Here is a 22,171-nt window from a genome sequence, read left to right on the forward strand (position 1 = left end):
CTTCCTCTGTCAAATAAGACTAGATCTAACTTCCTCTGTCAAATAAGACTAGATCTATCTTCCACTGTCAAATAAGAGTAGATATAACTTCCACTGTCAAACTAGATCTAACTTCCACTGTCATAAGACTAGAAGAAGCTGTCGTTGACTCTAAATCTGTAGATCAACTTCCACTGTCAAATAAGACATTTTTGCTTGTTGATGGTTTTATGGTTACCAATAAATGTTCAAATCAATCAGATATTTTCAGTGGAAATCCAACTCTTTATTGCTGTATCCCGACCTCTTCCCTCCTTATTGCCTACCTTAACACCCACAGATTTGACCCTACCCCTAAAACTCAAACCCCAAATTCAAAAATAGAAAATAAAACTGAACCAGCTTTCTGGAGAGGCTGTTAAATGCTTAACACAGTCTCTAATTATAGCAGACTGACTGACTGACTGACTGACTGGCTGGCTGACTGGCTGACTGACTGACTAACTGACTGGCTGACTGACTGACTAGCTGACTGGCTGACTGACTGACTGACTAACTGACTGACTGGCAGACGGGCAGACTGACTGGTGTTTGAAGGAAACTGTAAATGGGAACACACCAGAGATTTTAGATTACTCAAAACCTCTATAAAAGTGCAGAAAGCAGACCGTTGAGTCCACTTAGCAACACTTCCACTTGTTACTTGTATAGATGCTGTAACTTACCCTCTCATTTCGCTTTAATGTAAAACACCCAGTATGAATGATCAGAGAAAGGAAAAAGGAAACCAAGTTAAACGAGAAACACTGCTTTACAGGCCATGTTATGTTAATGAGAGGAGAGGAGAGGAAAACTCCCAGAGCGTCAGGAGTTTTGTTTGCCACGTATGATAGATATATGTGGGGCATTAGAATGTTATTTACACGTTTAAAAAATAATCATATTTGTGCGCTTCTTCTATGTGTGTGTATATGTGGAGTGTGTGTGTGTGTGTGTGTGTGTGTGTGTGTGTGTGTGTGTGCGTGCATGCGTGCTTGTGTGTGTGTGTGTGCATGCGTGTGTGTATGTGTGTGTTCATATCCACTGCCTCTGGTTGCTGTAAGAAAATAAAGAGTTTAAGGTCAGTTGGAGAGCAGACTGCTAAATATAGTGGTGTGTTCATGTGAGGGCCAGACTCTCCTGAAGACAAGCTGTCCTCTGACCATGCCTTGTAATTGAGGAAGAAAATAAGGACTCAAATTATATGTTTATTTTTTGACAACAATTTTAATCTTCTGTTCTCTCGTTTTGAGAAAAGAAACGCCCACAAGGACGCTGGAAACTAAGACCAGGGTTTAGGTTAGTAGGAGACTACTGAAACTAAGACCAGGGTTTAGGTTAGGAGACTAGGAGGGTTTAGGTTCGTAGGAGACTACTGAAACTAAGACCAGGGTTTAGGTTAGTAGGAGACTCCCGAAACGAAGACCAGGGTTTAGGTTCGTAGGAGACTACTGAAACGAAGACCAGGGTTTAGGTTCGTAGGAGACTACTGAAACTAAGACCAGGGTTTAGGTTCGTAGGAGACTCCCGAAACAAAGACCAGGGTTTAGGTTAGTAGGAGACTACTGAAACGAAGACCAGGGTTTAGGTTCGTAGGAGACTACTGAAACGAAGACCAGGGTTTAGGTTCGTAGGAGACTACTGAAACGAAGACCAGGGTTTAGGTTCGTAGGAGACTACTGAAACGAAGACCAGGGTTTAGGTTCGTAGGAGACTACTGAAACTAAGACCAGGGTTTAGGTTAGGATACTACTGAAACGAAGACCAGGGTTTAGGTTCGTAGGAGACTACTACTGAAACGAAGACCAGGGTTTAGGTTCGTAGGAGACTACTGAAACTAAGACCAGGGTTTAGGTTAGTAGGAGACTACCGAAACGAAGACCAGGGTTTAGGTTCGTAGGAGACTACTGAAACAAAGACCAGGGTTTAGGTTCGTAGGATACTACTGAAACGAAGACCAGGGTTTAGGTTCGTAGGATACTACTGAAACGAAGACCAGGGTTTAGGTTCGTAGGATACTACTGAAACGAAGACCAGGGTTTAGGTTAGTAGGAGACTACTGAAACGAAGACCAGGGTTTAGGTTCGTAGGAGACTACTGAAACTAAGACCAGGGTTTAGGTTCGTAGGAGACTATTGAAACGAAGACCAGGGTTTAGGTTCGTAGGAGACTATTGAGACTATATGAAACGAAGACCAGGGTTTAGGTTCGTAGGAGACTATTGAAACGAAGACCAGGGTTTAGGTTCGTAGGAGACTACTGAAACTAAGACCAGGGTTTAGGTTCGTAGGAGACTATTGAAACGAAGACCAGGGTTTAGGTTCGTAGGAGACTACTGAAACAAAGACCAGGGTTTAGGTTCGTAGGAGACTACTGAAACTAAGACCAGGGTTTAGGTTCGTAGGAGACTATTGAAACGAAGACCAGGGTTTAGGTTCGTAGGAGACTACTGAAACTAAGACCAGGGTTTAGGTTCGTAGGAGACTACTGAAACTAAGACCAGGGTTTAGGTTCGTAGGAGACTACTGAAACAAAGACCAGGGTTTAGGTTCGTAGGAGACTACTGAAACGAAGACCAGGGTTTAGGTTAGTAGGAGACTCCCGAAACGAAGACCAGGGTTTAGGTTAGTAGGAGACTTCCGAAACGAAGACCAGCCTACTGTTTATTTCTCCAGTAAATACAGACTAATCAATGTGGCTAATATAACCGTCAGTACAAAGAACAGGGGTATTCACAGCACATCACACACAGAGTATACCTGTCTTATCTCCATTGAAATCATGTCAGATTCAGCATGATAGCGAAGATGGAGGGGAGGGGGGGGGGTATTAACTTCATCAAGTCCTTTGTTGTCATCTGTTATGTTGAATCACATCTATGCAGATACGTAACATGTTGTTTTACCATGGCCTGGTTGTGTTGTTGTTTAACTCGTTCAGTGTCCAGCCCCTCTCTTTGCTCTTGGACATACTACTACTGTAGGTCAATAACAGTTATTCTCATAGACACGTACCAGGCTCAGACTATTCTCTGCAGGAGAATTGTGTACTGTTATATGGTGTCAGGTTTTCACCCCACTTTCTCATTTAAGTTGTGCATGTTTATTCTTATAATCGTATTGATTCATTTTTTTTTTTAATAGAGCAAAGCTGATAATTTGGCAAAGTGGTCATCTTGAAAAAATAAATGCTACTGCATTTACCAAATACAATGTGTTTACCAAAAACACACTTATTTAATAAGATAGTGATAAAGACCTGTTAAATAATAGCGCACGGTTGCGCTTTGCAGCAACACAAAGGGGGCTCTGAGGAATGGAGCGAGCACACAACCGGTGAGACTAAAGACGTTGCTGGTGGCTAAAATAGATGCATTTTAAATGAACGCACTCGCTCGTCAGAATTGCACTGGTAATTAGCCTACGTTTCAAATTACAAACATTTCAAATGACAATCTGAAAATCTGAACAAACCATCTCAATCTCCCCTCTTTCTAGCCTATACATAGTTGCGTCGCTATAGTTATTTGTAGGCCTTTTACCGTAAAAAAAAATGTCATTCAAGTATGAATATCAATCGAAGTTAATAAAAGTGGGTCAGGCCAGGTGGTACAAATTACGCTCTATAAAATATAGGAGTTTCAAGAAAGCCAGCGGTTTTGTTTGAGGTAGGCCCTACAGTATGACAGCATTTTGCGCAATGAATGATCAAATAAAATCACTGAGAAATAGAGTCGCTTAAAACAGATCTGAAGAGGGATTTAAATACAGCTGTGTCGGGAGTAAAGTAGGTTAAATATTTCCAAATGTAAGTCGAGCTATTTGAATCATCGGTTCTTTTCTTACAAGAGGAAACAAACTAGCTTCGTTGTAAAAGTTGCGGTCAGAATTCATTTGATTTGACGTGATAATCATTTCTTTAATTTGTTTTATTTCTTTGTCATTTCGAACAGTTTGAATCCTTTCAAACCATTACAACTAATGCCTACAAAAGACATTTAACTGCACTTCAGAATATTGAAAACAGAGACAGACGGTTAAAAACCAAACAATAAAATCTGTGTTCTAACCGCAGGCCCTGCCAGTTTAATTTATTGATTTATTCGTGGCCAGCATGTTACTGTGTGCGACAGTGTCACGACAATAATAACCTATCGAAAGGCAAGCAGCTTTACATCATTATCTGCCTATTATAACAACGTTATTTTAATGGAGAATGTGCCTATATCTAATCGTATTATTAATTGTAAGAGGTACAGTAGGGAAGTAGTGGGAGTAAGGGAGACCATAACGCACGCGATCGCAAAAAGAAAAGGGATCCTTGTCGTTACATCATTATCGCCAAAGATCGTCAACATTAGTCCTAATATTAGCAGGTGGGCTATATTATATTATATGTAGGCTGTATTATATTATATGTAGGCTATATTATATTATGTGTAGGCTATATTATACCCATAGGCCTATAATGATGCTGATGCTGGAAGAACAAGAAATAGTGAACCTGACTGAGTAGCGGACTGAGCAAACTGGGCGCTTTGACGCCAATAGAGTGTAAATTACCTGACAATTATTGAATACTTAATTCATTCATAATAGCCACTCAACCACCCATTTCCCAAAGATGAATCTGGATTTGTCAATGTGCATTTGGGGAGGTGGGATGGTTTCTACTCCCATGCCCTCCATCCCCTTTCATTCCCTCTCTCCTTTATTGGCTTTCAACGAATCTTCAAAGCGCGCGGACCCTATAATTAAGGGGCGGGGTCTCTGCCTCTCCAAATACGTCTGCGCGCTCATGCCGGAGTTCTCTCAAACTGTCCCGGGACTGCGAGCAGAGAAGAGAACCGACTTAACTATCTACTCTTGGGATTTTGTTTCCCAGGGATGGCCGCATCTATTCTGGAGGTATGGAATATACTTGTTTGTGTTTTTAAGTTAACTTTAAAGTTGTTTTACAGTTACGCGTCATTTGTATTTTCCAGCGGAATTAGGCTACTGCTTCTCGTGGTTACTAAGCGCACACGCGTAGACTCCGACTCTGAAGGATCAGTCATGACCCAGGTTACTGTTCAACGTTCAAACGGAGAAAGAACGGTTGCACTGTTGACATTTGACAATATGCTTTCATAAAACAAGATTTGATTGTGGTAAAATATGTAGTCTAAAATATGATATTTGTCTCTCCGTCTGTCAGAAACGATGTGCGTAACTGAACATTCGGACTAAAAGTATACCATAGCCTATGTCATTTATTTTGGGTTTTATCCAAAACATTAAAAAAGGGTATGTACTTTAACGCAAATTAATGGCATGTATTCTATAGTCAGCCTCAGTCCAAGACCAATATGCTACGCTAGCCGACATCCCCAATTAAAAAGGTACCTTTACGCCCGTTGGTTATCATAACAAACATATGAGTTGATATAAGAAATAAATGGGACTTCGAATGAGTGAATAACAGGTTAGCATCAAATATAATTCATATAGAAAAGTGTGGTCTGACCTACTGATTGGTAGACAGACTGTATGAAATGGTATATGCCTGACAAATCAGTCCACAGCCAAATCAACACGAAACGCAATCTCTCGCCAAACCTCTCCCAATAAGACTATGTCGGTACAGTAGACTTGGTTCCACTGCAATTATAGAATCATTACATTTCCGCGGGTCATCAACACTATAACGCGGAGGACATACAAGTTAAAACGCAAGGGGGGGGGGGGGGTATTGAACATACAAAAAACGCATTACAGGCGCAGTTAACTAACTCTTTATCTCTGTGATTGAGTACAATTAACCTGGAAACAGGAGCCACAGCAACCGGATACGCTAAATCCACCGCAGGCGCTTCGCAGGCAGACGGAGGAAATCCACCCCTCGACTCAACCCCGGTGTGGTGCCCCCGGGTGCTAGCTGGTGATTAGGGACTTTGTTACTGCTTTAAGGACGAGACTAGAGGCCTTAAATGGTCTCGCGTGGAATAACTTGTATCGGCTGACAGTGTAGTGTAATTTAGGGAAAACGTACGTTCAGCAACAGAAGAAATCTCTGTCCATATAAACGAGTAGACATAGACCTAATACGCATTGGCTAGGTCCACCACATGCTGAAATATCAGCCTACAAATCGTATGATTTAATGTGCACTATACAACTTTGGCTTGCTCTTGTCCTGAGATGCGCGTGTAAATTAGATATTGGAGCAAATCTCCTGTTGATTTGACCTGCGCGTTTGTCCCACTTGACACGCTGATCTCAAATTATAGGATTAAGGCCATGTAGCCAAATGCACGACCTGCTCAATACGAGTTCTTCAAAGGTAGTTGCATTGTTGTTCGAATAATCTTAATCTGGTGATTGACACATCTTTATAAAATCTCATGTTAAGACAGGACAATGAGGAGAGAGTCCGTTTGTGGAAAAATGCGCCATTGTTGAAAGGGCATAAATAAATCAACCGTTTCAGATGTCATGGTGACCATTCAGGACTAACATGTTTGGCAAGATTTCAACTGACAACAATACTGTTGCTGAGAACAATTTAGTTGACGTAAATAGTGTTTTTAAATGTACATTATTCAGATACAGTTTTGTCACATTTAATTCCTATTTTCCCTTTGTATTGAATTATTCTGTCTGTTTGCCGAAACAAGCAGGCATATATTTTCATCAACACAAATTTAATTTGAAATGAACTGAAACCAAAGTAAATCTCCACTGTTCTGTGACCAATGTATAGGGGAAAGCAACAGCCTAGCATACTGTTGTGATTAGACACTGACAGAAGCAGCAGCAGCCATTTCCTCTGTCTGATCTCTCTTGTCTCCTCTCCCTTCTAGGAGGAAGCTCGCTATGGTTCCAGTCCTCTTGCTATGCTAACCGCTACCTGCAACAAGTTTGGCAGCACCAGCCCGGTGAGGGACTCAGCCACCCCGGGCAAGGCCGGTCCCGGCAGCTCCGCTCCAGTCAAGAAGCAGTACACCATGAGCTCAGAGCTCCAGGGACAGAGAAACAGCAGAGGAGGAGGAGAGAGCATGGAGAACTCCTACACTGGTTCCTTCAGCTCAGCGGGTGGGTTACTCACACCCACTGGCAGCCCTCCTCCATCCTCTGGGGGGTATACGTCCGAGTACAACCCCTTCTCCCACTCTTTCCAGACCTCCATGTCCCAGGGCCAGGACCAGTCCCTGCTGGTGTCCAAGGCCCACGCCACGGCCGACTGTCTGACCAGCGTCTACACTTCCCTGGACATGACTCACCCCTACGGCTCCTGGTACAAGGCAGGCATCCACCCCGGCATCACCGCCGCCCCCTCCAACACCACGTCCTCCTGGTGGGACGTCCACCCAAATACCAACTGGCTAAGTGCTGCCCAGCCCCAGTCCGACGGCCTCCAGGGCTCCCTCCAACCCGTCCCTCCCCAAGCCTCCCTCAGCCCCCAGCTGCCCAGCTACACCACTGACTTCACCTCTCTGAACCCAGCTCAGTACCCCTCGGTGGGCCTGGGGTCCACATCACACCTCCTCCAGTCCTCCCAGCACATGCTGCCTCAGGACATGTACAAGCCCAAGCCAGTGTCTGGCGGGGGGCTGATGGAGAATCAGATGGGCCTGAAGCCTGCTGGTGGATCACGGGGTTACGGTGGGGGAACCACCACTGGCCGGTCCAACTGTGACTGTCCCAACTGCCAGGAGCTGGAGCGGCTTGGAGCCTCGGCTGCATCCCTGAGGAAGAAGCCCGTTCATAGCTGCCACATCCCGGGCTGTGGGAAGGTCTATGGTAAAGCCTCGCATCTCAAGGCCCACCTCCGCTGGCACACTGGGGAGAGACCTTTCGTCTGCAACTGGCTGTTCTGCGGGAAACGTTTCACACGTTCCGACGAGCTGGAGAGGCACGTCCGCACGCACACCCGGGAGAAGAAGTTCACCTGCCTGCTGTGTAACAAGAGATTCACCCGCAGCGACCACCTCAGCAAGCACCAGAAGACCCACGCAGAGTCTGCCCTGCAGCAGGCCAAGACCGGGGAGGGAGAGGCCCAGGACCCCAGGAACAACGAGGAGACGGCAGACCCCAATAACCTCAACACGGCCGTGCAGAATAACAACGTCCCTAGTGAGACGACTACCAACGGAGAGGAGAAGACTGGCTCAGCCAACGGGGTAGAGACCAGCAGTGGACTGCTGGAGATTTAACTTCAGCGTATGTTGTGGTCTTATAGAGATGTTTTGTTCAGTTAGTGTGGCACCGTTGTGGTGCAAAGTTTACTATATATCTAAAAACAAACAGCATTATTTAGTCTTTGTACATGCTGCCCACGCGTTTGACATTAATTGTCAAAGGATGCATTTGACATAGTTTGTAATGACTTTCAAGATAACTGGCCAGGCTGGTCGAGAAATACCCATTCTGTGGACTTACACACACACACACACACACACACACACACACACACACACACACACACACACACACACACACACACACACACACACACACACACACACACACACACACACACACACACACCCACACACACACACACACACACACACACACACACACACACACACACACACACACACCCACCCACCCACACACACACCACACACACACACACACACACACACACACACACACACACACACACACACACACACACACACACACACACACACACACACACACACACACACACACACACGCACACACGCACACACGCACACACGCACACACACAACACACCTCACACACTATTTCTTAATTTTCAGTAAAACAAACCACTAAATTCAATCTGTAAGATCAGAGGGGGGAAAAACAAGAAGAAAATGTGTGTATCTAGTATGAGGGACGTAATGGAGCATTGCTTTGCTATGGTACATTATTGGCTCAGTAAGAACCAGTCTCTGATATTGGGTACGTCTTGTTTTGGGATTTGAGTCTGTGCTCTTCCTATCATGTCTTATTTAATTTTTAGATATACACAAATAATCTAATTTATGTTTTAAATTATAAGCATTAAAGATTATCGTGCATTTTTCAGGCAGTGCATTGTTGGATAATAATGGCGAGATAAAGCCATTGATAATTTAGTAAATTAAGATTCTTTTTTTTCTCTTTTATTTATTGATTATAACCACGGTGATGTTGTTGGTGCTATCGTGTTTGAAGATGTATTTATAGATCTTGAAATGAATTGTTTCTTGCTATTTTCTACATAACTATTCTATTGTGAAGTCTGCACACCTGCCACGTTGACAGTGATGAAGACGTTCTCCTTCAGGTACTTTATTGCTGTAATGTCAGGTGTGTTATTTTTCTGACCTTTCTCTAGTTTGTCGATAAACTTTTTTTTCCAACTGTAATGAAAATGACACTTACAACAATAACATTAAGAAACACCGATTAAAGTACGGCAGAAATCAGATGGTATATGTTCACGTCTTCAAAGAAAGTCCAAAGTTTATCACAGCAATGCATGATGGATATTTAGGATAATAAACTCCTGATATTTTGTGATTGAACTTCATGAAGAATATTAGTTGGAACGTTTGCAGGATGTGGAATGAGCTAACTAAGGAACCCGTAATTCAGCATGAGCTTGGTATAGGAGTATGTCTTCAGTGTTGTGACATGGAATGGTGCTTCAGTAAAAAGAAAAAAAAAGCTATTGACTTTGTTCATTGGTGTTATTTTTATTTTTCCAAACCTATAAGTCTCATCTCCCCACTTGATTCCATAAAGGTTTATCTTGCAGAGGTAGCAAGCCATCCCAAAAGTCTAAAGGAAAAATACTACATAGACTTGACACGTTCAACTCTTCTCTTTCCTCTTTCATCTCTCCCTGCCTCTCTTTTTCCTTCATCTCACCCTCCCTCTCTTCCTCCATCTCTCCCTGCCTCTCTTTTTCCTTCATCTCTCCCTCCCTCTCTTCCTCCTTCATCTCTCCCTGCCTCTCTTCCTCCTTCATCTCTCCATCCCTCTCTTCCTCCATCTCTCCCTGCCTCTTCCTCCTTCACCTCTACCTCCCTCTCTTCCTCCATCTCTCCCTGCCTGTCTTCCTCCTTCATCTCTCCATCCCTCTCTTCCTCTTTCATTTCTCCATCCCTCTCTTCCTCTCATCTCTCCATCCCTCTCTTCCTCTTCATCTCTCCATCCCTCTCTTCCTCTTTCATCTCTCCATCCCTCTCTTCCTCCTTCATCTCTCCCTCCCTCTCTTCCTCCATCTTTCCCTGCCTGTCTTCCTCCTTCATCTCTCCATCCCTCTCTTCTTCTTTCATCTCTCCATCCCTCTCTTCCTCTTTCATCTCTCCATCCCTCTCTTCCTCATTCATCTCTCCATCCCTCTCTTCCTCTTTCATCTCTCCATCCCTCTCTTCTTCCTTCATCTCTCCATCCCTCACTTCCTCTTTCATCTCTCCATGCCTCTCTTCCTCTTTCATCTCTCCCTCCCTCTCTTCCTCTTTCATCTCTCCATGCTTCTCTTCCTCCTTAATTTCTCCCTGCCTCTCTTCCTCCTCCATCTCTCCCTCCCTCTCTTCCTCCTTCATCTCTCCATCCCTCTCTTCCTCCTTCATCTCTCCATCCCTCTCTTCCTCCTTCATCTCTCCATCCCTCTCTTCCTCCATCTCTCCATCCCTCTCTCTCTTCCTCCATCTCTCCATCCCTCTCTTCCTCTTTCATCTCTCCATCCTTCTCTCCTCTAAAATCTCCCTCTCTCCTCTAAAATCCCCACCCCTCTCTCCTCTAAAATCCCCACCCCTCTCTCCTCTAAAATCCCCCTCTCCTCTAAAATCCCTCTCTCTCTCTCTTGTCATATTCTTACTGTATTCCGTCCAACTTGCTCTTCTTGCCTCCCTCTTAACCAAAATACCTTCATTATCTTCTTGCCTCCCTCTTAACCAAAATATCTTCATTATCTTCTTGCCTCGCTCTTAACCAAAATACCTTCATTATCTTCTTGCCTCCCTCTTAACCAAAATACCTTCATTATCTTCTTGCCTCCCTCTTAACCAAAATACCTTCATTATCTTCTTGCCTCCCTCTTAACCAAAATACCTTCATTATCTTCTTGACCTCCCTCTTAACCAAAATTTCTTCATTATCTTCTTGCGGGCGGAGCAAACAAAGCGATCGACTGAGATGAACTCTGGTCAGTCGACACAATTACCCTTTTGACAGTGCCACTGTAGTTACCCCACTGTAGTTACCGCACTGTAATTACCCCACTGTAGTTACCCCACTGTAGTTACCCCACTGTAGTTACCCTATTGTAGTTACCCCACTGTAGTTACCCCAATGTAGTTACCCCACTGTAGTTACCCCACTGTAGTTACCCCACTGTAGTTACCCCACTGTAATTACGCCCACTGTAGTTACACCACTGTAGTTACCCCAATGTAGTTACCCCACTGTAGTTACACCACTGTAGTTACCCCACTGTAGTTACCCCCACTGTAGTTACCCCCACTGTAGTTACCCCACTGTATTAACCCCACTGTAGTTACCCCACTGTAGTTACCCCACTGTAGTTGCGCCCACTGTATTTACCCCACTGTAGTTACCCCACTGTAGTTACCCCCACTGTAGTTACCCCACTGTAGTTACCCCAATGTAGTTACCCCACTGTAGTTACCCCAATGTAGTTACCCCACTGTAGTTACCCCCACTGTAGTTACCCCACTGTAGTTACCCCACTGTAGTTACCCCACTGTAATTACGCCCACTGTAGTTACGCCCACTGTAGTTACCCCACTGTAGGTATGCCACTGTAGTTACCCCACTGTAGTTACCCCACCATAGTTACCCCCACTGCAGTTACCCCACTGTAGTTACCCCACTGTAGGTATGCCACTGTAGTTACCCCACTGTAGTTACCCCAATGTAGTTACCCCACTGTAGTTACCCCCACTGTAGTTACCCCCACTGTAGTTACCCCACTGTAGTTACCCCCACTGTAGTTACCCCACTGTAGTTACCCCACTGTAGTTACCCCACTGTAGTTACCCCACTGTAGTTACCCCCACTGTAGTTACCCCACTGTAGTTACCCCACTGTAGTTACGCCACTGTAGTTACCCCCACTGTGTTACCCCACTGTAGTTACCCCATTGTAGTTACCCCACTGTAGTTACCCCCACTGTAGTTACCCCACTGTAGTTACCCCCACTGTAGTTATGCCACTGTAGTTACCCCACTGTAGGTATGCCACTGTAGTTACCCCACTGTAGTTACCCCACTGTAGTTACCCCCTGTAGGTATGCCACAGTAGTTACCCCACTGTAGTTACCCCCACTGTGTTACCCCACTGTAGTTACCCCACTGTAGTTACCCCACTGTAGTTACCCCCACTGTAGTTACCCCACTGTAGTTACCCCCACTGTAGTTATGCCACTGTAGTTACCCCACTGTAGGTATGCCACTGTAGTTACCCCCACTGTAGTTACCCCACTGTAGTTACCCCACTGTAGTTACCCCCACTGTAGTTACGCCACTGTAGTTACCCCACTGTAATTACGCCCACTGTAGTTACGCCCACTGTAGTTACCCCACTGTAGGTATGCCACTGTAGTTACCCCACTGTAGTTACCCCACTGTAGTTACCCCCACTGTAGTTACCCCACTGTAGTTACCCCACTGTAGTCACCCCCACTGTAGTTACCCCACTGTAGTTACCCCACTGTAGGTATGCCACTGTAGTTACCCCACTGTAGTTACCCCACTGTAGTTACCCCACTGTAGTTACCCCACTGTAGTTATGCCACTGTAGTTACGCCACTGTAGTTACCCCCACTGTGTTACCCCACTGTAGATACCCCATTTTAGTTACCCCACTGTAGTTACCCCCACTGTAGTTACCCCACTGTAGTTACCCCCACTGTAGTTACACCGCTGTAGTTACCTCCACTGTGTTACGCCACTGTAGTTACCCCCACTGTGTTACCCCACTGTAGTTACCCCACTGTAGTTACCCCACTGTAGTTACCCCACTGTAGTTACCCCCACTGTAGTTACCCCACTGTAGTTACCCCCACTGTAGTTATGCCACTGTAGTTACCCCACTGTAGGTATGCCACTGTAGTTACCCCACTGTAGTTACCCCACTGTAGTTACCCCCACTGTAGTTATGCCACTGTAGTTACCCCACTGTAGCTATGCCACTGTAGTTACCCCACTGTAGTTACCCCACTGTAGTTACCCCACTGTAGTTACCCCACTGTAGTTACACCTGAGACAATTAGGCCCCTCTCCAGCCTCACATTGTTAATTAGACCCAGCTATGGTCTAGTAAAGTGAAGGAAGGAGGAAAGAGGGATGGAGGGACGGAGGGGAAGGAGGGAGGGAGTGAGGGAGGGAAGGAAGGAGGGAGCGAAGGAGGGAGCGAAGGAGGGAGGGAGGGAGGGAGGGAGGGAGGGAGGGAAGGAGGGAGGGAGGGAGGGATTTAGCGAAGGAGGGAGGGAGGGAAGGAGTGAGCGAGGGAGGGAAGGAGGGAGGGAGGGAAGAAGGGAGGGAAAGAGGGAAGGAGGGAAGAGGGATGGAGGGAAGGAGGGGAAGAAAGGAACGAGGAAAGGAAGGAGTGGAAGGAGGGAGGGAGGGAGGGAATGGGGGTAGAAGTGAAGGGGGGAGAGGGGAGGAGGGAATGGGGCAAGGAGGGGCAAGGGGGGAAGGAGTGGAAGAAGAGAACGGGGGTAGAAGTGACAGGGGGAGAGGGAAGTAGGGATGGAGGGGTAGTAATTGCATGATTTGCTGAGGGAGGTGTACACACAAAAGTCTTCCATTAAATGTAGAGAGAGACGCCTGGAAAGAGTCCTGGATGGTGTGAGCTGACAGAAGGGACTCTAGGCGTCCCAGCCTAAACACATTGGAAGAGTTCGTGCATATAGAGTGATGACATTTTGTAACGCTTTTGTTAGTTTTGGCCTTCTGTTTTCTTCCCGGCTTTTCGGGCAGACAATTTTTTTTTCTAAAGGTCAAATGAAGTTGGAGAGGCGCAGACTACACCCCTTCGTCCGTGATTGGTCAGCTGTAGGGATTCTTCAATAAAGTATATGTTGTCATTCAACGAGAGATGATTAGTTTTGTGTAAACTAGCTATGACGTCTCAAAATGGACAAACAGTACTATTAGTCAGAGAAGAGGACGAAAAACGCAGCCCTTGTTCATCGCAAAATGTCACCCATACTTGCGAGTGCAAACACACGGCTTGGAGGGAAATCATATATTTTTTTCCCGTTTTTGTCTCTTTCAAATGTTTGTTTTTTTCAGTCTGAAGGTATGGTTTACTGAGGTTTAGTTAGAGGAGAGGACTAGTCTGAAGGTATGGTTTACTGAGGTTTAGTTAGAGGAGAGGACTAGTCTGAAGGTATGGTTTACTGAGGTTTAGTTAGAGGAGAGGACTAGTCTAAAGGTATGGTTTACTGAGGTTTAGTTAGAGGAGAGGACTAGTCTGAAGGTATGGTTTACTGAGGTTTAGTTAGAGGAGAGGACTAGTCTAAATGGTTTACTGAGTTTAGTTAGAGGAGAGAGGACTGTCTGAAGGTTTTTACTGAGGTTTAGTTAGAGGAGAGGACTAGTCTGAAGGTATGGTTTACTGAGGTTTAGTTAGAGGAGAGGACTAGTCTGAAGGTATGGTTTACTGAGGTTTAGTTAGAGGAGAAGAGAGGACTAGTCTGAGGTATTTTACTGAGGTTTAGTTAGAGAGAGGAGAGGACTAGTCTGAAGGGTTTATTAGGTTCTAAAGGTATGGTTTACTGAGGTTTAGTTAGAGGAGAGGAGAGGACTAGTCTGAAGGTATGGTTTACTGAGGTTTAGTTAGAGGAGAGGAGAGGACTAGTCTGAAGGTATGGTTTACTGAGGTTTAGTTAGAGGAGAGGAGTCTGAAGGTATGGTTTACTGAGGTTTAGTTAGAGGAGAGAGACTGTCTGAAGGTATGGTTTACTGAGGTTTAGAGGGAGAGGACTAGTCTGAAGGTATGGTTTACTGAGGTTTAGTTAGAGGAGAGGACTAGTCTGAAGGTATGGTTTACTGAGGTTTAGTTAGAGGAGAGGACTAGTCTGAAGGTATGGTTTACTGAGGTTTAGTTAGAGGTTTATGGTTTACTGAGGTTTAGTTAGAGGAGAGGACTAGTCTGAAGGTATGGTTTACTGAGGTTTAGTTAGAGGAGAGGACTAGTCTGAAGGTATGGTTTACTGAGGTTTAGTTAGAGGAGAGGACTAGTCTGAAGGTATGGTTTACTGAGGTTTAGTTAGAGGAGAGGACTAGTCTGAAGGTATGGTTTACTGAGGTTTAGTTAGAGGAGAGGACTAGTCTGAAGGTATGGTTTACTGAGGTTTAGTGAGGTTTAGTTAGAGTTAGAGAGAGGACTAGTCTGAAGGTTTAGTTAGAGTTTACTGAGGTTTAGTTAGAGGAGAGGACTAGTCTGAAGGTATGGTTTACTGAGGTTTAGTTAGAGGAGTCTAGAGGACTAGTCTGAAGGTATGGTTTACTGAGGTTTAGTTAGAGGAGAGGACTAGTCTGAAGGTATGGTTTACTGAGGTTTAGTTAGAGGAGAGGACTAGTCTGAAGGTATGGTTTACTGAGGTTTAGTTAGAGGAGAGGAGAGGACTAGTCTAAAGGTATGGTTTACTGAGGTTTAGTTAGAGGAGAGGACTAGTCTGAAGGTATGGTTTACTGAGGTTTAGTTAGAGGAGAGGACTAGTCTGAAGGTTTATTAGGTTTACTGAGGTTTAGTTAGAGGAGAGGACTAGTCTAAAGGTATGGTTTACTGAGGTTTAGTTAGAGGAGAGGACTAGTCTGAAGGTATGGTTTACTGAGGTTTAGTCAGAGGAGAGGACTAGTCTGAAGGTATGGTTTACTGAGGTTTAGTCAGAGGAGAGGACTAGTCTGAAGGTATGGTTTACTGAGGTTTAGTCTAGTGTAGCTAGCTTATAATTGGCCCCAGTCAAGAGTGGGGTTTGTGGGCTAAAACAGGCGTAGAGAGTGATTGGAGGCCTGAGGAACATGGATATTAGCGTTGTTGATAAAAAAGGTACTAAATACCTTTTCTTTAGTAAAGAAATGAAGGATAATACGGGTGGTTGACGAGAAAATATACAAAGTGGCAAAAATAGCTTGTGTACATTTTTCCCTCTAATGATTTAGAATGGTAAAGTTGAGACTTGTTTCACACAATGTCATAATCATTATGTATAGACGAAGGACATCCATCGTTCAAACCACAAAACATTACATTACAGAACACAGTACAGAGAGGCTTCACTAAAGGATTTCAAACCTGCCCCTCCCCCTCCCTACCCACCAGAGACTGTCCTGTTCTCGTAACCCCTCCCCCCACCAGAGACTCCCTCCCACCAGAGACTAACCCATCAGAGACTGTCCTGTTCTCCTAACCCCCCCTACCCACCAGAGACTGTCCTGTTCTCGTAACCCCTCCCCCTCCCTACCCATCAGAGACTGTCCTGTTCTCCCCCCCCCTCCCCTCCCTACCCATCAGAGACTGTCCTGTTCTCCTAACCCCTCCCCACCCACAGAGACTGTCCTGTTCTCGTAACCCCTCCCCTCCCCTCCCTACCCATCAGAGACTGTCCTGTTCTCCCCCCTCCCCTACCCATCAGAGACTGTCCTGTTATCCTAACCCCTCCCTCCCTACCCACCAGAGACTGTCCTGTTCTCGTAACCCCTCCCCCTCTCTACCCATCAGAGACTGTCCTGTTCTCCTAACCCCTCCCTACCCACCAGAGACTGTCCTGTTCTCCTAACCCCTCCCCTCCCTACCCACCAGAGACTGTCCTGTTCTCCTAACCCCTCCCCCTCCCTACCCACCAGAGACTGTCCTGTTCTCCTAACCCCCCCCTCCCTACCCACCAGAGACTGTCCTGTTATCCTAACCCCTGAGACTGTCCTCTTCCACCCATCAGAGACTGTCCTGGGGACTGTCCTGTTCTCCTAACCCCTCCCCTCCCTACCCACCAGAGACTGTCCTGTTATCCTAACCCCTCCCCTCCCTACCCACCAGAGACTGTCCTGTTATCCTAACCCCTCCCTACCCATCAGAGACTGTCCTGTTATCCTAACCCCTCCCTACCCATCAGAGACTGTCCTGTTCTCCTAACCCCTCCCCCTCCCTACCCACCAGAGACTGGGGACTGTCCTGTTATCCTAACCCCTCCCTACCCACCAGAGACTGTCCTGTTCTCCTAACCCCTCCCCCTCCCCTCCCTACCCACCAGAGACTGTCCTGTTATCCTAACCCCTCCCTACCCATCAGAGACTGTCCTGTTCTCCTAACCCCTGAGACTGTCCTGAACCCCTCCCCTCCCTACCCACCAGAGACTGGGAGACAGTCCTGAGGAAGGAGGGGGGGAGGAGGAGGAGGATGTGGATGGGGAGAGGGGGAGAGGCGTGGAGAGGATGGGGAGAGGGGGTAGGAGGAGGAGGGATGGGGATGTAGAGGGGGGAGGGGAGAGGATGGGGAGAGGGGGTAGGGGAGGGATGGGGGTAGAGGAGGAGGGAGAGGAGGTGGGGGGATGGGGTAGGGGGGGGTCAGAAGGGTCAGTAGATTGTACGACTGATGTTTTGCTCCCTGTTTCACATAGCAACCCCAGCCAGCTAGCACAGCAACAGTGGTGATGGTAACCTTAACCTTTTGACTTTTTCATTTCAAAACCTGGGAAGCTTCGAATAAGGTCATAAAAATATAAATATATTCTGTAACGGACAGCAGGCGATAAACTGAGGATCTGGTCAGATTGTAACAAAGGGTTCCTCGACTGGCAGCCCCTGGGTGCTTTTACATTTTATCTACCCCCTCCCCACTCTACATTACCCCCTACCCCCTCCCCACACCACATTACCCCCTACCCCCTCCCCACTCTACATTACCCCCTACCCCCTCCCCACTCTACATTACCCCCTACCCCCTCCCCACGCCACTACATTACCCCCAACCCCTCCCCACGCCACATTACCCCCAACCCCTCCCCAACCCCCCAACCCCACTCTACATTACCCCCTACCCCCTCCCCACTCTACATTACCCCCTACCCCCTCCCCACGCCACATTACCCCCAACCCCCTCCCCACTCTACATTACCCCCAACCCCCTCCCCACTCCACATTACCCCCAACCCCCTCCCCACTCTACATTACCCCCTACCCCTCCCCACTCTACATTACCCCCTACCCCCTCCCCACTCTACATTACCCCCCCTCCCCCCCCCCTACATTACCCTCCCCACTCTACCTTACCCCCTACCCCCTCCCCCCTACCCCCCCACTCCATCACCCCCTACTCTACATTACCCCCTACCCCCTCCCCACTCTACATTATCCCCCCCAGTCTACATACCCCCTCCCCACTCTACATTACCCCCTACCCCTCTCCCCCCCTACCCCCTCCCCACTCTACATTACCCCTACCCCCTCCCCACCCACCACCTACCTCCTCCCCACACATTACCCCTACCCCCTGCGCCCCCCACTCTACATCACCCCCTACCCCTTCCCCACCCTTTACATTACCCCCTACCCCCACCCCACCCTACATTACCCCCTACCCCCTCCCCATACTCTACCCCTTCCCCACTCTACATCACCCCCTCCCCTGCCCACTCTACATTACCCCCTCCCCCTCCCCACTCTACCTTACCCCTAACCCCTCCCCACTCTACATTACCCCCTACCCACTCTACATTACCCCCTACCCCCTCCCCACTCTACATCACCCCCTACCCCCTCCCCACTCTACATTACCTCCTACCCCCTCCCCACTCTACATTACCACCCCCTACCTCCTCCCCACTTTACATTACCCCTACCCCCTGCGCCCTGCCCACTCTACATCACCCCCTACCCCCCCCTGCCCACTTTACATTACCCCCTACCCCCACCCCACTCTACATTACCCCCACCCCCTCCCCACTCTACATTACCCCCACCCTACACCATCCCCACTCACTCATCACCCCCCCCCTACCCCTTCCCCCTACCCACCTACCCCCTCTACACTCTACCCCCCCCCTTACCTTCCCCTACCCCCTCCCCACTCTACCTTACCCCCTACCCCCTTACCCCTTCCCCCACTCTACCCACTACCCCCTCTACACTCCCTACCTTACCCCCACCCCTTCCCCTTACCCCCCTACCCCCTCCCCACTCTACCTTACCCCTACCCCCTTACCCCCTACCCCCTCCCCACTCTACCTTACCCCTACCCCTACCCCCTTACCCCCTCCCCTCCCCTCCCCACTCTACCTTACCCCCTACCCCCCCCACTCCCTTACCCCCTACCCCCTCTACCTTCCCCCTCCCCCCTTCCCTTACCCCCTTCCCCTACCCCTTCCCCCCCCTACACCCTACCCCCCCTCTCCCCACTCTACCTTACCCCCTTCCCCCCCCTTGCCCCACCACCTACCCCCTCCCCACCTCCCCCCCTACCCCCTCCCCACCTACCCTACCCCCCCCTCCCCCTCCCCACTCTATCTTCCCCTACCCCCCACCCCCTCCCCTCTACCTCTCCCACCCCCCCACTACCCCCCTCTCTACCCCCTACCCCTTCCCCTACCCCCCCCACCCCCTACCCCCTCCCCACTCTACCTTACCCCTACTACCCCCTCCCCTCCCCCTACCACCTACCCCCTCCCCCTCCCCACTACCTTACCCCCTCCCCACCCCCCCTCCCCCCTCCCCCCTTACCCCCCTCCCCACTCTACCTTCCCCCTACCCCCTTCCCCTACCCCCTTACCCCCTACCCCCTTACCCCCCTACCCCCTCCCCACTCTACCTTACCCCTCCCCCCCCTACACCCCTACCCCCTTGCCCCCTACCACCTCTCCCCACTCTACCTTACCCCCTTCCCCACTCTACCACTACCCCCTTCCCCCCTCCCCACTCTACCTTACCCCCTCCCCCCTTCCCCCCCTCCCCACTCTACCTTACCCCCTACTCCCTTCCCCTACCCCCTACCCCTTCCCCTTACCCCCCTACCCCCTCCCCACTCTACCTTACTCTACTCTCTTACCCCCCCCTACCCCCTACCCCCTCCCCCCCACTCTACCTTACCCCCTCCCCACTCTACCCCCCCCCCCCCTTCCCCCCCCCTCCCCACTCTACCTACCCCCCCCCCTTCCCCCCTCCCCACTCTACCTTACCCCCTACCCCTTACCCCCTACCCCTTACCCCCCTACCCGTTTAGGAGTTAAGAAGAAAGAACATGGAAGATGCAGTTGAATAACCTCACCGGGCCTGAAAAACCATCATTACCAGCCAGATCAGGTTAGTCTGATAGATTTTCCCCTTGTACCTCTGGCACTGTTTTCTTGCATATGCAAATGAATCGGTCCTGTGCACCTTTATCTTTGCCTGGCTGAATAGCTGCTGAGACAATGGAGATTACTGACAGAGCTAAGGGGCTGTGGAGTGGAGCACGGCTTCCCCAATCCCTTGGTGTAATAGGGACAGGGGCATTAAACACAGGACAAAGGCACAGGTGTCTGCAGGTGTGACTATGGTCTGTCCACAGTGCTGGAGGCTGGGGAGAGGGGGGGGGAGTGGAGAATGTTGACAGCACGCCCACGGGCTCAGCAACCAGGCAATAGTTAAAACCAAGATAAGACCTGAGAGATTGAAGACAGAAGGGTTAAAGGGAGAGGTAGAGGTCAGGAAGATGGATAGATGTAATTAAAATTGGAAAGGAAGACATTCAGTTTGGAGGGAAAAGATCGATATCCAGACCCACTTCAGTTTTATGACTTTACAAACACGTAAGAGTTCTGGTTGAAAGTACCTCTATACCAACATACCAACGCCATTGTTTCCATAGCAACTCTCATCATGCTCAAGAATACTTACCAGCCAATCATAGAACACTGTCCTTAGACCGAGTTTTGCCCTTAGACTGAGTTTTGTCCTTAGAATGAGTTATATTGGGTTATATATATAGTTATATATTATACTAAAGAGATGAACCAAACGCACCACTAAATGAGACCGTTCTGTTTATAGGAACTGTGGGTAGGTTGTGGGTGACTCCGTGCCCCTTTAAAAAGATAATATGCTTCCCATTTAATGTCCTCCGGATGACAAATTGCTTCCAGAGGAAAAACTAAGTTAAGAAAATTATCTGACACTTAAAAAGACTTAAAAAGACACACTCCTTCAACCTAATTATTTTACATTCAGAATTCAGTTAGTTACTGAACTAATCGGCAGTTGCTTCATTTCGTCATAGACGACAATGTGTATTTCATGCTATTAAAATTTGATACAATTTGTTTTCCAATCTTTTTCCAAAATGCATATTTAGTCACATGCACACACATCTCATTGGAAAGTGTCGCTTAAAGACAAGGATAAGTACATTTGCAGTGCACAGATTAAATAGTATCTGGAGAAAAAAAAACACTTAGTAAATTGGGACAAATTACAGCTCTAATACCATTGCAAATATACAGAACACTCATGAACTGTTCTTTCCTTTTGAAAATGCTTACTATATATCTGATGGTATTCTGACAGACAGAACCCAAACCATCTTTATTTTCTCTTTTTTCAGCACAAGCCTCTAAATACTTCCTTGGAAGGGATTTCAGAGAGACACAGGAGGAGGAATGGTGAAAGAGAGGAAACAGTAAAAAGAAAGATGGAGAAAGAAAGATGACGATCAAAAACTTGCCATTTAAAAAGTACAACATTTCAAAGAGGTAAGGAGAAGAAACAAAACATGGATTAGGAATTAGAAAGAGAGAGAGAGAGGGGGGGAGAGAGAGGGGGAGAGAGAGAGAGAGAGAGAGAGAGAGAGAGAGAGAGAGACAGAGAGAGAGGGGGGGAGAGAGAGAGAGAGAGAGAGAGAGAGAGAAAGAGGGGGGGAGAGAGAGAGGGGGAGAGAGAGAGAGAGAGGGAGAGAGAGAGCGAGAGACAGAGAGAGGGGGGAGAGAGAGAGAGGGAGAGAGAGAGGGAGAGAGAGAGAGAGACAGAGAGAGGGGGGGAGAGAGAGAGAGAGAGAGAGAGAGAGAGAGAGACAGAGAAAGAGAAAGAGAGAGAGAGAGATACATTTGTGATTTGGGTTGGAAGCAGGAGCATGGAGCTGGAGTTGGCAGGGTTTTGGTGGAGGGAGGAGTGTGGTGGTTCAGAAGTCCTCCAGCGCGAGGCGCCAGTGTG

The 22,171-nt window shown here is 47.7% G+C and overlaps 1 protein-coding gene across 1 annotated transcript; it reads left to right on the plus strand.

Moving 5' to 3' along the window:
• The first annotated feature begins 4,844 nt into the window (after positions 1–4,844).
• Positions 4,845–9,656, plus strand: sp7 (Sp7 transcription factor). The gene is made up of 2 exons (XM_064956878.1): positions 4,845–4,925; positions 6,860–9,656. Exons 1-2 carry the CDS (start codon positions 4,905–4,907, stop codon positions 8,210–8,212), a joined length of 1,374 nt encoding a protein of 457 aa, XP_064812950.1. The 5' UTR covers positions 4,845–4,904; the 3' UTR covers positions 8,213–9,656.
• The last annotated feature ends 12,515 nt before the right edge of the window (positions 9,657–22,171 follow it).

Source organism: Oncorhynchus masou, chromosome 5, assembly GCF_036934945.1.
Source record: "Oncorhynchus masou masou isolate Uvic2021 chromosome 5, UVic_Omas_1.1, whole genome shotgun sequence".
NCBI lineage: Eukaryota > Metazoa > Chordata > Actinopteri > Salmoniformes > Salmonidae > Oncorhynchus > Oncorhynchus masou.